The 18,351-nt window shown below is 40.5% G+C and overlaps 1 protein-coding gene across 9 annotated transcripts in view; it reads left to right on the forward strand.

The window, feature by feature from the left end:
* The window catches only part of ATG7 (autophagy related 7), a 252,756-nt gene that overhangs the window by 31,215 nt on the left and 203,190 nt on the right, over positions 1–18,351 (forward strand). For all 9 annotated transcript variants that reach the window (XR_004971512.1, XR_004971513.1, XR_004971514.1 and 6 more), the window contains exons 4-7: positions 1,251–1,368; positions 3,928–4,005; positions 8,686–8,802; positions 10,107–10,256. Coding sequence is in view for 6 of the 9 variants with exons in the window: in XM_036332191.1 (XP_036188084.1) it covers positions 1,251–1,368; positions 3,928–4,005; positions 8,686–8,802; positions 10,107–10,256 (463 nt within the window). In the remaining 3 variants the exon portion in view is untranslated. The remainder of the gene's footprint in view (positions 1–1,250; positions 1,369–3,927; positions 4,006–8,685; positions 8,803–10,106; positions 10,257–18,351) is intronic.

Raw genomic sequence — 18,351 nt, forward strand, 5'->3', positions numbered from 1 at the left:
GACAACCTATGATTGCTAACGTATCAGCTCCCAAAGGAAGACTCCAGACATTGAAAGCTGCTTCACCCCAGGGCTTGGCATTTGAGCCTTACAGACTGCATTTGGCAGACTCTTTGTCACTCATTGCACCCCTTCACACCTGTTCTAGGCTTAGATCTCTTCTTGCAGCCCCTCCAAACCCAATTTTACACAGACTTAGAATGAAGAGACACCGGGTCTTTTAAATACAGCTACCATCAGTACAATAAATACCAATGCATTTTTTTTTTCTGCAGTAGTTGTTAAGTGACAATATTAGGCTGCTGAGATATTTTTATTTAGCATCATCTGTAACCCCTGAAACACAAGTTAATCATTTTAGAGAAGAGACCATATTCCTCCGTATCTGAGTTTGTGTTCAGAATCAACTCATCTTTCCCTCTCTTGACTTTGATTACTCTGAAGACTGTGAAGCCTGCACATGTGGTGTGATGGATTGACAGGTGGCCCAGGTGTCACACATTTTGTCTGTGTGACTCAGATAACCACCAGGGTTTGCTCATAAGCAGCTCTGTGCAGAGCCTGTTTGGGCTGGGCTTGGTTGTGGGACAGTCAGAAGAGAGGGACATGTTCCTGGCCCTTAAGGAGCTTACTGTCCTCAAGTTGGGGGGATATGACTGTCTGTCTTGAAAACACTCTAAAATATTATGCTTAGTTTTATATATAAACCATTACCAGAGACAATGGGAGATGGCTTCCTGGAAGAGGAAGGTTTGGAATGGGGCCCTGAACCCTGGAAGGGCTTGAGAGAGGAGCGGGCAGCACAGCCTCTTGGAATTAACCAGTTCTGACTTTAGATTCTAGCTCTGCCTATTCTGATATGACCTTAGGCAAGTTATTTAAACATGTTATGAGGATTCAAGCCTTATACAGTTCTTGGCACAATAGAAGTTTAATAAATAATGTTTCCCTTTCAGGTTAACAGTGGGAAAAAATAAAAATAGAGAAAGAACTTATATTTGGGGGGCAGTGGAGGAACAGCATGCTGAGAGTTTAGGGTAAGGGGAATATAAAGGTTTTTGAGAGATTCAGTGCTGTTTTTATTTTTTAAGTAATATATTCATCTTTTTCCAAAGAAAAGTACAATCAGTCTTCTCTTTGGTCCTCCAGAGTACTGTCCTCTGCCTCTCACTGTTGTGCTGGTTTGTTTGTCATTCCCTTGCTCTCTGAGTCCCAGCTGTGCCTGTTAACCATGTTTCTGTTGTATCTAGGAATGCTCCCACCCCAGCCCATTGCTGCCCAGCTGTTGGAATGCTGTATAACACCAACACACTCGAGGCTTTCAAGGCTGCAGATAAGAAGCTACTTTTGGAACAAGCAGCAAATGAGGTTAGCTGGGAAAACATGATGTAGTCATTGTATTTTCTGTGGTCCTGCAGGCATGGTGTTTGTGATCAGATGCAGGGATCTGTCATAAAAACTAGTATATAATTGATACTCAAAGATAGTTGGCTTCTGTGTTGGGAAGGTCAGAGAGAAGACCCTGAGGCTCTCACCTGGGGTTAGGCTGGAATGCAGGGCAGTGTGTGAAAAGCTTTGCTGCTGATCTCCCATTATAACCTTCTGAAACAGCTTGACCTCTGTCTGAGTTCTGTTTTTATGTCTGAATGCCTTTGGGTTCTCTGTTCTTTGTGCCCCTGGAAGAGGCTTTCCAGTTCTAAGCACTGGAGTGCTGTTGGAGCTGATAGTGGAGTCTCTCTAGTATCCTCAGGGCTAAATCTAAACCACTCCCTGTGATTTACAAGGCCCCTCGTGTCCTGGCCTCCATGGCCTTTCTGTCCTGCCACTCTTGCCCCTGCCTTGTCTAACCCGGTCACAGTAAATCACTTCTCATTCCTTCCTTCACCTGCTTTTTGTTCTCTCCTCTTTCCTCAGGACATGATGTCTCTCTGCCTGGAATGTCTTTCCTTTACTTCTTCATATCTGAGTTAGTGTGAAGAACTAAAATGGGGGGACAATTTATTTCAATCCCCTCTAACCCACTTAATCGAGTGGCCTTCACACTAGTCTCAAAAAAATAATAGAATCTTGCCCTGGTTGGTATGGCTCAGTTTGAGTGTCACCCTGTGCACCGAAAGGTTCGATGCCCAGTCAGGACACATAGCCAGTTGCTGGTTTGATCTCCAGTCCAGGTGCATGCAGGAGGCAACTGATTAATGTTTCTCTCTCACATTGGTGTGCCCCTCCCTCCCTCCCTCCCTTTCCCTCCTTTCTAAAAACATCAATAAAAATATATTTAAAAACAAAAAAAACACAAAAAAAGAATCTTTTTCTGTGGGTGTATGCCAGGGGTGGGCAAACTTTTTGACTCGAGGGCCACAGTGGGTTCTTAAACTGGACCGGAGGGCCGGAACAAAAGCATGGATGGAGTGTTTGTGTGAACTAATATAAATTCAAAGTAAACATCATTACATAAAAGGGTACAGTCTTTTTATTTTTAGTTTTATTCATTTCAAACGGGCCGGATCCGGCCCGTGGGCCGTAGTTTGCCCACAGCTGGTGTATGCCATGGTCAGAGAAGGAAGTTCCCTGCCTTTGGTCTTTTTTTTTTTTTTTTTTTAATTTTTTTTTAAATATATTTTATTGATTTTTTTTTTTTTTATAGAGAGGAAGGGAGAGAGATAGAGAGCTAGAAACATCGATGAGAGAGAAACATCGATCAGCTGCCTCCTGCACACCCCCCACTGGGGATGTGCCCGCAACCCAGGTACATGCCCTTGGCCGGAATCGAACCCGGGACCCTTCAGTCCGCAGGCCGACGCTCTATCCACTGAGCCAAACCGGTTTCGGCGCTGCCTTTGGTCTTGAAGAAGGTGTCCCTTCTGTTCCTCATGATGAATGCACGTGATGACGGTTGTTCTTGGCCTGCAGCTTGGCTGCTTCTGGGCTCCTGCTTTGGCTGCTCATTTAGAAGTCCGGCTCCAAAGTTGGGTCAGGTCTTAATCCATCATGGAAAAAGCAGGTTGCTCCCCACAGGAGTTCTCACTCCTTGCCCAGGGCTCGGACTTTCCCCACAAATCCCCCTACTTGGCTTATCAGAAGCTCGGGTCTGCTCTGCAGCAGTCCCACTCCTCCACAGTTATTATTTCAGTAGCAGGAACTTCTCTCTGATTATTTCCCTCTTCTACCCATATGTAGGGAATGGTTCTTATTGGCACATAAGAACCATTTATTTGTCTTGCATAGTGACACAATGTTTAGCAACTAATCTTAGCTACTGAAACATCTTGTGACAAGCAGCTGCTGACCAGTACCAGCTTCCTCTTCTAGTCACAGAACTTGCTGAGTATTCGTAAATTTGAAGTTCATTCTCTTTTCTTCATATCTCAGGGTGAAAGAATCCGAAGTAAGACTTTAAGAAATCCCATCTACATAGTTCAAATCACTCCCTCCCAGAAGTCCTTCCTGGCTCTTTTCCCTCCCATCTCTTAGCCCAGTTTGGGGCTCCTCTCAGGAATTCTACATCCTTCTTGGATGCACACCCTCCCTGGAGGTATACTTGGACATTTATGCCTGAATCTCTCACTAGACTGTAAGCTTCTTGAGGGTAGGGACTGTGATTTTTTTAATTTTTATAACCCTGATGTGCCTGTTATATACTAGGAAACAAGTAAATATTTGTTGAAAGAACTAATAAAGGCATGCTGAGACCCACTGAGAGGAGGCCTCTGGGTTCTCTCACTTTCCTCAGCCTGTTACGAGGGTGTGGCTGGTGGAGAGGAGTGGGAAATGGGCAGAGTGAGGCGATGGCCCACTAAATTGCCTGGGAAATGTGCCGGGCCTGTGGGAAAGAAGAGTTTGGGGCTCTACAGCTCTGTGCTTCACTTGAGAGTGAAAAGCTCAGAGATGCCTGATAACTTACCTTGACACTTTTTTCTCTTCTGGCAGATATGGGAATCCATAAAATCAGGCGCTGCTCTCAAAAACCCTGTCCTCCTCAACAAATTCCTTCTCTTGACATTTGCAGTAAGTAAATGGACTCTGGGTCACAGGACATGCTCAAATGCCCCAGCCAAGCCCGTTGTGCTAATAGAACAGTGTGCTGTCTTCTCTGGAAGCCTTTACCTGTGTCATTCAAGTTTTAGCCGTTAAATAAATCTTCATTTGGTTAGTGGCCAATATTGCTGGCCCTTATTACCAATGCAAAATTAATTCATTCTTACTGATCATACTGGTATAATCATACATATTACTGGTAATAATTTCATGGCTTATATAGTGCAGTCATCTTACCACTCAGGACACAATAAAGTCAGATTCAGGGAGTAGTGGGTGTTGATAATGTCTTTATTAAATACAGTCCTGCAGAGCTCGGCTGCTGGGCCCATCGACATAAGGAAAAGGTAATCTCTCAGGGAACCTGGCCATCCTCAAGCTGCTGTAGACTAGAGATGACTCTACCTTGCTGTTAGGTTAGGTGGCTCAGGAGACGGTGTAGGAAATAAAGAGAGTCGAGTTAATCAGAAAAGAAAGGAAGGAAAGGCTTTATTCTTCGTCCCCGGGTGGCCCACAGACCCAAAGACAGGGCATGTGGATCCGCACCAACAGGGAGGGGGGCGCTTTTTTTATACAGCTGTTCAGTGAGGGCAGGGGAGCATGAGCCGTGGGAGCTCCCGCCGCGGGGGGGTCGTCACGGTTTCCAGGTGTCCTCATCTGTCTGGTAGCTGACCTGTTAGGAATTCCAGGGCGGGACTGGTATCTGCGTCACCATCTACCTGGTGCACTGGCCTGTTACAGATTCTAGGAAAGGCCCAGTATCTACGTCACCATCTGCCTGGTGGAGGCATGCATCAGCTCCTGGGCCCCCTTTCGACCTAACACTTGCTTGTCGACACAGTTATGCTTTGTTAACAAGGAAAAATGTTTTTGTATAGGTGATATCTAAGTAAATGAATATTGAGGACAGCTTTGAAGAGGAAAAGAAATCACATTAGGGCAGTGGTTCTCAACCTTCTGGCCCTTTAAATACAGTTCCTAATGTTGTGACCCAACCATAAAATTATTTTCGTTGCTACTTCATAACCATAATGTTGCTACTGTTATGAATCGTAATGTAAATATCTGATATGCAGGATGGTCTTAGGTGACCCTGTGAAAGGGTCATTTGACCGCCAAAAGGGTTGCGACCCACAGGTTGAGAACCGCTGCATTAGGGTAACATCTGCTGCCTAGGGAAGTCAGGGAAAGAAGCTGGTCCCGGTGATGGGGAAAGTGGTCAGGGTATATTGTAGAGCAGCGGTCTCCGACCCGTGGTCTGCGGACCACTGGTGTCCGTGAGGTTCGAAAGGTTGGCGACCGCTGTTGTAGAGATACCAGCAAAACACACACACACTCACACACACGTATATCTACATATATATGCACAGGCATACCTTGGAACTATTGCAGGTTTGGTTTCAGACTACTACAATAAAGCTAGTATTTTAAGAAAGGGAGTCATAATCTTTTGCTGGTAGAAAGTCTTGCCTTCAATTTGTAAAAAACACAGCATCTGTGAAGCACCAATAAAGCACTGTGTTTTATATGTGTGTGTATCTGTATACATCTACATATAAAACTAATTTTTCCTCTGTAATAAAGCATGACTGCATACTATCCTGTCGAGTGTATATTCTATAGACTCTTGTACAGCTAGATTGTTTCCAGTACTCACTGTTAAAAAAAATTGCTTTAGTGAATAATACTGGCCATACTGATATTTTTCTCCCTGTCCATTTTATTTCTTTAGAGTAAATTCTTTGGAGGGGGCATATAAACATATTGATATTGGTGTTCATTAAGTGTGTTACTTCACTACAGCTTCATCAGTTTATCCTCTTTCCCACATTTTTCTTTCTTTCTTTTTTTTTTTTTTTGCCAAATTATAGGTCTTACTTTTTTTCCTCCCTCACAAATTAATCCTCCATTTTCTCTGAATGTTGCCAATCTGATTTACCAAGAGAATGATAAGAATCAGACTGGAAGGTATATCAAAGGGGAGCTATCTAAAAGGATCACATTTTCTAACAAGTTATACTGCTTTAATGTGTAATAGTGGGGGTATAGAAAAAGTTTTAAATTTTTTATGGAATTTCTAGGTGGAATTTGATGTTGATAATTTGTCTGTAAAATTGAGTAATTTTGTAGGTTTACTACTAGAATAGATATAAATAGTGCTAGTTAAATATTTCTGATTTTGTTACTTTAACATCAATATATTTTCTATACCAAGAATTCTACTTAGTGGGATCTAATTGACAATTTGCACTTAAAGAGAAAAAATACACTCACTCTCACTTAAAGTTTTAAGGCATTTCCCAGAGTCAGTATGTGTGTTGGCTGTTGCCCTTTTACTGAGCATTCTTAGCCTACCTTTAAAAGAATGAAAAGTCTCTATCCTTTAAAATCTTTAGACACAAAAGGCTTTATGTTAATTTAATCAAGACCTTTTGTGTCCTGAAAAGAATCCTAAGAAATTCAAGCCTTTGGACTTTTGAGGATGACCTGATAAAGCTCCTTAGAAATTGTGAAGTCTTTCATCTTGAATTGTTTAACTTTTTACTAAAGGTCATTTATGACAAATCATTTAAGTACAAAAAAGAAATAATCTCTGGAGGTGTTTCTTTTTTTTTTTCTGCTGTTTTTAGGACTCAAAGGAACAGACACTTAATTACTTCAGTTTTGTAATTTGTTTTGCTATTGTTGAAAGAATTTATTCCTAATTGATCAATTACTGGCAGAATTAAATGTGAGGTTCGCGGCGCAGGAAACTGAGTCAGAGAGTCAGGCAGATTGAAGGAGGAGAATTTATTCTGCGCTCTCGGGCGAGGTCCACAAGTCCTGGGGTTGGGCTAGTGGAGTCCTGCCGAGAGGGAGTAGGGGGATTTTTTTATACAGCTCTTCAGTGAGGGTGGGGGAGCATGAGCTGTGGGAGTTCCTGCCTCGGGGTCGTCATGGTTTCCAGGTGTCGTCATCTGTCTGGTAGCTGACCTGTTAGGAATTCCAGGGCGGGACTGGTATCTGCGTCACCATCTACCTGGTGCACTGGCCTGTTACAGATTCTAGGAAGGGCCCAGTATCTACGTCACCATCTGCCTGGCAGAGGCATGCATCAGCCCCTGGACCCCCTTTCGAGTGCAGAAATTGTAATTACTAGACTTTCTCAGCTGGACACACCCACATACACACACATATATATAAAGTTTATATTTTAAAAATTCATCTAATATGATTTAGTTCATATGAAAAGTCCAGAAAAGGCAAATGCATAGAGACAAAATAGATTAGTGGTTTCCAGGGGATAAGGTGAGGGGAAATGGGAATTTTCTGCAAATGCAGCAATTTTCAACCTTTTTCATCTCATGGCACACATAAACTAATTACTAAAATTCTGCAGTACACAAAAAAATATATATTTTGCCGATCTGACAAAAAAATAGGTATAATTCTGATTCATGCACAAATGACTGTTGTCATTTTTTAAATTTGACAATATAAGGAAGAAGAAGTCAGTGCCCCTGACTGTAGTCAGGTATTGCATGTTTTAAAATTTCTTGTGGCACACCAGTGAAAGTTGCTGTGCGAATGGTTTTTTGGTGTGTGTTTTTGTAGGGGGGTGATGAAAATGTTCTAGAATTGGTAGTGATGGTAGTACAACCTAGTCAATGTACTAGTACTAAATAGACCACTCAGTTGTATACTTTAGCATCATGAATTTTATGGTATGTGAATTATATCTCAATAATATATTTTTGGTATATGAATTATATCTCAATATGGAGCAGCCATCCACTTTTTATTCATAGCAAGCAAGATTCAGGAAGAACTATTAATTAGCCAAATCCATTGCATTGTGGTCCGTGGTAACAGACTGGCAGGTAAGCTGCCAAATAGCTGCATAACTATGGGCTCCTGCAGATGAGTGTTTCCAGCCACAAATGCTGCAAGAATTCAGGGGCAAGAGCTTTCAGCCTGAGTGGGAACAGTACCTAGGACAGCTTCACCGTTCTTTCTCCTGCATCTCTTGCCCGAAGTTCTTTAGTTCTTAGAGCCTCTTCTCTGAGACATACAGCACTCATGTTATCTCTGCTTTGTGCAGAAAGTGAGCTGCCCAAGGGCTGGGACTGGGTTTTATTTATCTTCTTATCGTCAGTGTCTAATGTTTTGCCTTGTACATAGCAAGTGCCTCATAGTTGTTGATTTGAATTTCACCAATAAGGCATTTCTAAGAGCAATGCTATCTCAGCTTATATAGATTATGAATAAGCACAGCTTCTTTAATAACATGGTTTTATTCAAGTTCTTCACCCCTCTGTAAGCTTTAGTTTTCTGTCTATAAAATGGGATAATAGTTACCTCCCAGGGTAGTTTTGTGTATTAAACAATGTTGACAATGATGTCAATTACTTACTGAACACTTTTTGTAGCACATGGCCAAAAAAGTATGTTTATCTTGATGTAGTAGTATGTGGTGTGTGGGAATGTTTTGGGACAATGACAGAAATATCATGAGTTCTATTGGAGATGAGAATTTCTGAGAAGCTGGTCATATCTTGTGTGTATCAGTCGTCTGTCTTACCTGGTTATGGGAAGTTACAGTAATAGATGCATTTCAGTGTAGTCATTGTTGCTATTCTGATATCCTGTTATATTCTTTCTTTCTTTTAGGATCTGAAGAAGTACCACTTCTACTATTGGTTTTGCTCCCCTGCTCTCTGCCTTCCTGAGAGTATACCCCTCATTCAGGGACCAGTGGGCTTGGGTCAAAGGTTTTCACCAAAACAGGTATCAACAAATAAAGCAAAATGTAGGTACAATTGGGTTTAATGTGCAAGCTTAGTTTATCTCTGTGCCATTTGGTAGGGAGAGGTTAGGCCTACTGGGGCACTCACTTGGCGCGACAGATAGACACTTGTCTGAATGAAGAGCTGGTCACTATGGAATCTTCCAATGATGGTACTTGGAGCAGGTTTATTTACAAAATGTTTATAAAATCATTTTGAAGGAGTAGTGAGCAATAATTTTCTAGGCTTTCAGTGGCATTTGGTAACATTCTAAGCCAGTAGGGAGGAATTATAGGAACATTTTAAAAAGACTAAGAATTTTCTAAAATGCGGTTTTCACTTTTAGTGGGGGGATCATAAGGCACTATACTTTGGGATGAGAGCCTTTGAAACCAAATAGACATTCTTCTTCCCTCATGCCAAGTTGTAGAACTTCTGTATCCGGAATGATACATGCAGAGTTAGTCTTTGCAGTTTAAGAAAGATAATAAGGTCATTAGAAATGATTCAGAAAAGAGCAAAGAAAATCATCAGACCGATAGAACACAGACCCTAAACCAAAGAATTCTGTTATTGAAGCAAAAATTGAGTGGCAAGATGATTTGAATTCATGAAGTACATCAGTCACTAAAACCCTGAATTCTGAAACTAGGGAGCAGCCCCTACTGATTAAAAAATAATAAGTATGTTTACTAAGAGAAATCAAAGGTTATGGTTTTGTGGAACTAATTTCCCAAGGAGAAATATAAGTTGGGAGAAAGGATTATGCATGGGAATTGGCTGTTGATTTGTGTGAGTTTTCTTTTAAGACAAAAGTGTTCTCAAATCATGGTTATGGTTGCATAATCCTCCGAACATGCTAAAAACAGCATTGAATTGTGCACTGTAAATTGGTCAGTTGTTTGGTAAGTGAATGTATCTCAATAAAGCTGTTAAAGATTATGGAATGGTTCAGGTTAAAATTCATCAGTTGTAGAATCATGATTGGTTATCTCAGAAGAGAAATAATGTTTGGATTCCTCTCTCAACCTTTGTGGTTCATATCCTAGAAAACTACCATGCTGTACCATAAAATGTCCTTTTGTGCCCCTAAGAGACACCACCATGCATGTGAAAAATATTATGTAAAAGTGAAGTGGCATTATTTTGGTCACTCTTATGTTCATTTGCTGCAAAAGAATAACAGTGGTGTGATCAGTCATTTCCAGTCCTCTGGCTTGAAATTACCATTTATTATATGTTAATTTTTAGCTCAGCATCATATATGTAATTCCTGGAGAATAACTCAGTGTTTCCTATTTTCAGATTCAAGCCCTTGAGTGTGCATATGATGATCTTTGTCAAGCTGAAGGAGTCCCAGCATTACCTTACTTCTTAATCAAGTATGATGAGAACACGGTGCTGGTTTCTTTGCTTAAACACTACAGTGATTTCTTCCAAGATCAAAGGACAAAGGTCAGAGAAACTGAGTATCACTTCATTACCCCGTAAAAAAAATCCAATGGTCTATGTTATGATAGACCACTGCAAAATTCAAACTCATTTTGATTTCTTTATCCCTCCAAAGAATGTTTCAGAACATTTCATTATCTTCATTCTCTCCCACACTGCAGTTCCCAGATCATCTCCTGCTTCGGAATTTCCTAGCTCTGTTGCACCTCAGAGTAATTTTGGATTCCTTGCTTCCCATTAGTAATGAAGTTATTTCAGTTTTCCTTCACAGTATATTTTGTATGTATGTTTTAATTTATTCCCAGAGCTACCACTGTAGTTCTGGACAGGTAGAGTCTTCTTGCTTCCATCTTGTATACCAATACTAAAGAAGGGCCGGCCTCAAACTGCTCACATTCGCTATATCATTTATTGATGAAGAGTTAATGGTGTCTTCCTTCTGGCTCCAAGCTTACTTTCCTGCCTCATCTTTCACCTTTTTCCTCTTAAACTATTGCTCCAACTAAGTTTGTCTGTTTTCAGTAGACATCCCCACCCACCCCGCTCAATCAGCTATGCCTAGAACTTTTCCTACATCTCTCTTTATCCTCATGTTGTATCATCTTCCTGAAATATATTCTGCCTGTGAAAATCCTATGAAACTCCTTCTTTTTATTGAAATTCTGCCTCCACTGTGAAGCCTTCTCAGGGTGGGGCCATGTGTAACCTATCCCTTTCTGATCTCATGGCACTTATTCCTTGATCCTCATTTTCTACTCAACAAATCCCTTATACAAAGTACTTTTTGTGCTGTATTAGTCTGTAAGCTCCTAAAGGGTAGGGGCCATATCTGCATCATGTCTAAGTATACTCTTTTTCAGAGGAAGCCCTTTTTTAAATAATGACTGAGGATTGAAATTTTATTAAAATTATTTTCTCTCCCCCTAGGCAGTTTCACAGAATTGGAGCTAAATTAGCAGTAATGAGACCAACCATTAATAATATAAAGTCCAGTCTAGAATGAGGTCCTATTGTGATAGCAGGCAGGATTAAATGGCCTGTGTTTGAAGGCAACTCATTCAGGTTATGAGTGGTAAATAAAAGGTCCTCCCCCAAAGTGCACATATACCAAAATAATAACTAGTTGCAGAGCACTTTACAGTTGAAAAGGAGTTTTAACCCACTTGATCTTATAATAACTTTGTGAAATAGGTGTTATTAGTATCTGCATTTTCTATTTAATGAAAATGAGACTCAGAGTCACAGGGCCAAGTGGTCTGAATTCCAAAGCTCGTGTGCTTTCTTCCATTCCATTCTCTTATCATTTGGGTGCAGATTGCCCTTTGGAATCAAATGGATCTGGATTTGACACCCAACATTGCCATTTAGTAGCTCAGTGACTTTGGGGAATTTGCATGATCTTTCTTTACTTTAGTCTATCTGTTAAATAGTGATAATACTATCTCCTGCAGGCTTTGTAAAGATCAGACATGATAATGTGAATAAAATACCCAGCAGGTGCTTAAATATGCATCCAATTCCTTTCTTCCTCAACAGCAATATCTTTTCAAGGACTGAACAAATCTCTGGAATCTCCTTTGAAGTACTTTGGGCAAGTTTACCTGTGCCCTGATCCTGAGACCAACCACCTGCCAAGTTCAGGCATAGAACACTTCACTGGTTTAGGGTCGCATCTTAGGAAAGCTTAGAATTACTCAGTGTATATGTTCTCACAGAACCTGAGGTCTTGTAGGGAGATGAGACATGACTTGTGGAAAGTTAACTAAAAATTCAGGTAGTCGAAGAGAAGTGCCAATGAAATGATATGATTGATACTTTGGATGTTTGTGCCCCATCTTGTTCTAGAAAGGTTCACCAGAAACTGTGCGGATGGATGGCCTCATAGGAGTTTCATGGCCTGGGCAACCTCCCTATCTGTGGTCCTGAATGTCCCATGTATCCCTCACAGTACTGCCCAAATGCATTTTCTAACATGTGAATTTGATCATGTCACTCTTCTATGTTTCCTGTTGACTTCAGGATAAAGTAAAACAAATTAGGTTGGCATTTGGGGCCTCTTCAAACCAGTTCCTGTCCATCATTCTAGCTTCATCCCTCAAGAAGCAGCCTATGTTCTGTCTACAACTATGCCTTCCAAATGTCCAATGCTTCTCCACCCTCCCTTCACCCCTCCCGTGCCTTCAGAAATGCATTTATTTCTGTTTCCTTCACCTGGCTAGGATCTCACCCCTGTTTTGGTTCATTACTGTTTTTTTTCCAATACATTTTTTTTGATTTCAGAAAGGAAGGGAGAGGGAGAGAGAGAGAGAAACATTAATGATGAGAGAGAACCATTGATCAGCTGCCTCCTGCCTGCAACCAGGGCATGTGCCCCAACTGGAAATAGAACCGTGACCTCCTGGTTCATTGGTTGACGTTCAACCACTGAGCCACGCTGGCTGGGCTGGTTCATCACTGTTTGATAGCCCTTTTCTGTGTTTGGGTAGCAGCCTCTCTCCTAGCACTGACTGAGCTCTACTGTCATTGTTGGTTTGTTTGTCTGCCTGCCTCTTCTCCCTAACCAGCCTGTGAGCAACTTTAGCACAAAAATGTTTGACCCCACACTGTGTCTTCAACATTTAGTGCAATGTCGGACACTTAATGAGCACCTGATGTGGGAGTGTTGAGAGGAGGGAGAGACCATTTTGGACTGGTCTCGTCACAAAGGGGTTCAGGGAAAGTAGATTTCTGTGCAATCTAAACATCACTTCACTTGAAGTTGTTTCTGCTTTTATTTTTATTAATCTAGTTCACTCTTTCACATAAGTCCAGTTTCTTTTTAGTGTTCTTGATTCATGAAGTGTCCTTGAAGGCTTTGGCCTTATTCTTCAAAAAATAGGCATTCTTTTCAGTGTGAACTCCTGCAGTTGAGCTCTGACTTCATGTTTTACTTTTTTCTCTGCCTCCTCCTCTCACCAGCACTTTGAAATGCCTGGGCAAGTCACTATTTCTCTGTGAGCCTTGGCGTCTGCACATGTAAGGTGGAGAAATGTTGGCGTCATTCCAAGCTCCTCTCCTTTCAGTCTGATTTCTTTTCTGGAGGATCTCACTGTATCCCTGATGCCTGTGACCACTTCCTCCATTATGAACCTCCCTCTGGACCCCAGACCATGTTATCCAGTTGCCTGCTTCCTCCACCCCCTCAAATTCAATATCTTCAAGCTGATCTCATAATCTTCATTTCAAATCTGATCCTCTTCTGAGCATCAGTGTCTTGCAGTGATACCACCTTCCGTCTAGCCAGGAGAGCCAGAGATCTGGGCAGCCTGCCAGACCACTCTCTGTCCTTTACCACCCCCATGTCCTGTGGATTTCCTGTCCTAAACTTCTCTTAGTCCCCCGCCTCTGAATTTCTTCTCACCATCCCAGGCTAAGCTGCTGTGATCTTTCACTTGCTTTACTGCAATAGCTTCCTAATCATCTCTTTGTGTCTACTCTGACCTCCCTTTAATCTGTCCCCATATTATCCAAAGCAATTCTTTGAAAAGCAAATCTGATCATGTCACTCTCCAAATAAAACTAGCGGTGTCTTCTTCCTTGAACTCTAAGAATAGTATCCAATTTCCTTATTATGGCACACAGACTTTCTGTGGCCTGGCCCCTGTGCAGTTCCAGCCCCAAGTCAGTCCACATTCCCTCTTGCTTTTGCACCTCGCCACACCTCAAAGGTGCTGCCGGGTGCTCTCCTGCCACAGGGCTTTTACACGCGCCTTTTGCCTGGAAAGCTCTCTTCTCTTCTGCCTCTTCCACTCCACCTCTATCTCCCTTTTGCCCAGTGAAGTATTTATTCTTTCTTTGGATTTAAACTTAATCATGATTCCTCAGAGAAGCCTCCCTGACCTCTGTAAAAAGGGTTGTCATACTTGCATTGGGCTCTCATAGCACTGTGTAGTTTTTCTTTGCAATATTTAGTACTGTTGTAATTGTACATTTTCTTGGGTGATCTTTGATAATATCTTTTTCTCTCATGTAAATGTAAGCTCTGTGAGGGCGGGTACCCTATCTTTGCTTTATCACCCATTGCATCTGCATCCTGTAGTATCTTGCCGGGTGTGCAAAATACATGGAAGAATGGATGCATGTATGAGTTGTTGTGAAGATTAGAGCTCACATATGTGAGGCAACTGGGTCAGTACCTGACACACAGTAGGCGTTTAATAAGTAGTAGGTCACTCTTAGTATGGCTCCTTATAGTGTTCTCTTTAATGTGAGTATTCTGCTATCCGATTAAGGCCATGTATCTTATAAAGGCTTTCCCAAATGTCCCATTTAAGTTTATGTCTAGTATAAGTCACAGACCTGCTTAGTGTTCTGCCTGGAGAAGGAATATGAGGGAGGTATGTGATTTGCAATGGGTAATTTAGAGAAGTAGTTCTTAATTTGGGACAGGGGTGGTGGTGAATAACTCCTTGAGAATTTGGTAATGGATCCTAATGGATCCTCGTCCCAGAAAAATACATATCTGTACACAGGTCTAATATCTAATGTCAGAGGATCTACAGAACACTCAAATCCATTCATAAGTCCTGATGGGTCCCTGGCTCAGAGGAAGATAAAGAGAAGGACAGGGCTTAGCCTGCCTGTGAGATCCTGTGGGATTGCTGAGATAAGGAGGGAGATGGCTCATTTCTGCTCCAAGCCAGAGTGGGGCCTTTGCATCTAAAGATACTGCTCACTGATGTCTGGAGCCTCGCTGGCTGGGAGAGAGTGGGTACCTGCCCCCGAAGAGAATCATGATTCCTCACTGTCCACTTAGCCAACAGCAGCTGCAGCTACTATGCCCGAAGTTCTGACTGTGTGCCCAACACAGAGCTGGTTACTTATACTTGCTATTCATAATCCTTCCAACACCATACAAAGTGAGTAGTATTGTTCCCATTTTATAGATAAGGAGAAGGGAAATGAGGTAGAGAACGGAATGACCTATTTTTGTGTGAAACACTTTACCTTCTACAGTCAGAATGCTTCATATAATGGAAAAAGAAGCATCCCTTTTCTCTCCTTGGCTCAGAGCATGTTATGATAGAGTAAGTAAGGCGGCCAGATTTTGGGTCCCAACTGCAACTTCATGAGCCAAACTTTCTGAGTCTCAGCTCCCTTCTCATGCACAAGTGTACAGGAATAATACCCTCTTCCTTGTAGGTGGTTGTGAGAATTAACAGATGATGGATATAAACAGGCTTTATTAAGTTTTACTCACATGTTATAATTGTTCCCACTATATTTTCTTAGAATAAGTTTGTCAGTTTTCATTTTTAAAAGAAAATTCTTTTCTTTGAACTCACAACAATCTCCAGCTATTCTATTAAAATGGAATTTTGAGGCCCTGAGTCATGCTGCTGACTTTGCCTTTACCAAAGAAAGGCAAACTTCCTTGCCTTTTTGGATTTCAAAAATTGCTGAAGAAATTAGGACTAGTCTGTCTGCTGGAGAAGCCCTCTTGAGATTTGCAGGGTTATCAGTTCAGAAATCCCTAGACAATTCAGGAAGCTTTTACCAGTTTGCTGCTTTCTTAAAATTAAAACTCAATAGCAAATGCATCTTTGATTGGTTTTCTCTCATTTCTTGGCTGACTTATGGTTGTTAAGATGATTGCTAATGCCAAACTTTGTTACTGATAGTTAAAAACAACTGTTACATTATGACTCAATAATCATATTTATGTGTGTCTTTAGATGTATATATACACATATATAACAAACAAAACTTTAACAAAATAATACTTTACTGTGCTTATTTTCTATTCTATTCTGTTTTATCTTTTTTTGAAAAATGATAGTTGTGACCCACTAAATGATTTAGGACTCACAAATAGCTCATCACCTGTATTTTGGACAATGCTGTGTACCCATTTTGAGAATACTGGCAGATAAATGAACTGTACTAGGCATGGTTTAATTAATTTTATATCTACCTGTATCTTTCTGTTTTTGAAGTACTATAAAGCTCTTCAACTATTTAAGTTTTTGGATTTTTTTAAAAGTAAGCATTTTTTGTATTTCCTTCTAATTTTTTTCTGCCTATTTTTTAAAGACAAAGATTTTACTATATTCTGTTTTATTGTATTATCTATATATATAAAAGGCTAATATGCTAAGTGTCCGTTCAGGTAATGATGTCATGTAGCAACACCTGGCTTCCTCTCCGTAGTGACTAGCCTCCTTGTAGTTTCTGCAGCCCAGGAACACGACTTGCTTTATGGCCAGGTGGAAACACTTTACACTGTAATCAAATGTCTTTGAAGTGTTTTCCCGTGCTTCATCTCATTTGATCTTCACAGAAGTCCTGGAGTAAGTAGATAGGAGACTCTGTGGAATCCTATTTTCTTTTCATTAGCCGGAAAACAGAGATTTAGAAAGCTTAGAAACTTGACCCAACTGAAAAGAAGTAAAAAATGGTGGACCTTGAAAATGACTTCAGGTTTTCTCACTGCACAGAATATAGTCAAACACTGCTGCAGTTTAATATTTACCCTTTGTTCTCCCTGCATGATCTACAATAATAATCTGCTTCATGTTGATATTTATCACTGTGTTGCTGACAATTACCTGAAAGAGAAGTTGGGGTAATTCGCTGGGCTGGAAAAGTTTAGCTAAATCAGAAAGCTGGTCTAATTAAGCAAATTTGTTCTATATCTATAAAAAGCTAAGTTGGCTTGTGCATGCGTGATACATATAAAGCTTTCTCTGGCGCCAATTGCACATGTGTGTTTCCATCTGTCATTGTCAATCGTGAATTTGGTTGACACTTCTATTATAGAGAAAGAGCGAATAGCAATATTAAAATATTTCTTCTAATTAATTTCCTTTCAGTGTGCACGAATTCGTGCACCAGGCCACTAGTTTAAGCATAATAGTATTATGCTCTATATCAACATCCTTTTAAATTGATACATTTGATAATTTTATCAAATTTTACATTTATATTTTTTATACTTATTTACTATTAGGAGCTTCTTTGTGCATGAAATTCCTTCCCTCCTTCCTATTTTGAATTATTTTCTTACACTTCTAGATGTAGAATTACTGGGTTGAAGAGTTTGAACATTTTAAGGCTTATAATCAAAAGTTACCCATTTGACAATTGGCTTTTGGGGATAGGGGACCCTGATTTTGTAGTGTTTGCTTATTTCATGGTGTCTGTAATCCCATCACAGCCAATTTCAAGCCACCATTGTGAAGTCACATTATTTGGAGATGGGAAGAGAAAGTAGGCTCTCGCAAACTGTCTCTAGCACACCACTGTTTATAACTATTGCCCCACATTGCCAATTTTCTCTCTTGCCAACAATTTACCCTTATTAGCATTGAATGTTGTATACATTTGGTCAGTTGAAAATGAGCATTGTTTAAGTTCTTATTTCCCTCAATAAAATGTTGATTCCACTTACAAGTCATGGTGGCACCATGACTAACAACAAATAGTTCTTGTGTTTGCATTAAAAACAGCCTAGATAGTTACCCCATTGCCAATCTTTTTGGAAAGTTTGTTTGAGTCTTCTGTTTTCTTCAAAGCAATTACTGAAGATGGGATGTTTGGGAAATGTTTTGTAATTTCAAAAACATTAGGCCTTAAATCTAGGGCTTTAGAATCTTTAAACAAGAGCAATAGCATTGGTATGCTTTTAGTGGGCTCTTCAATTAGCGATCTTTGCATCTTGTTAGTCATCTGTTACATCACCGGGCATTAGAGATTTGAGTAATTTTCTCACACTTTCAAAACTTGTAATTTCTTTTATGCATTTTCTGTTATAGCAAATGTTTAGGTAATAGCCATTTGTCATGTTTTATGGGATTAGGGTAAACATTTCTCAAAGACACTCAAGCTGACAATTTCCCTCCTTCCCTTTCTCATGTTGTACTTTTCCAGCACATTGCTGGGTGGATCATAGACAGATCATGACTGGACCACTTCAATAAGTTGTATGCTCTCAGCCAAGTAGAAAAAAATATTTATTTCATAAACCTTTTAAAGTATTTTTCCAATTACATTTTGCTTCTTTCTACTGATTTGTATCATAAAAGGAAGTGATTTGTACAAGTTCACACAATGAATTTGC

Source organism: Myotis myotis, unplaced genomic scaffold (genome assembly GCF_014108235.1).
Source record: "Myotis myotis isolate mMyoMyo1 unplaced genomic scaffold, mMyoMyo1.p scaffold_m19_p_13, whole genome shotgun sequence".
NCBI classification, from domain to species: domain Eukaryota; kingdom Metazoa; phylum Chordata; class Mammalia; order Chiroptera; family Vespertilionidae; genus Myotis; species Myotis myotis.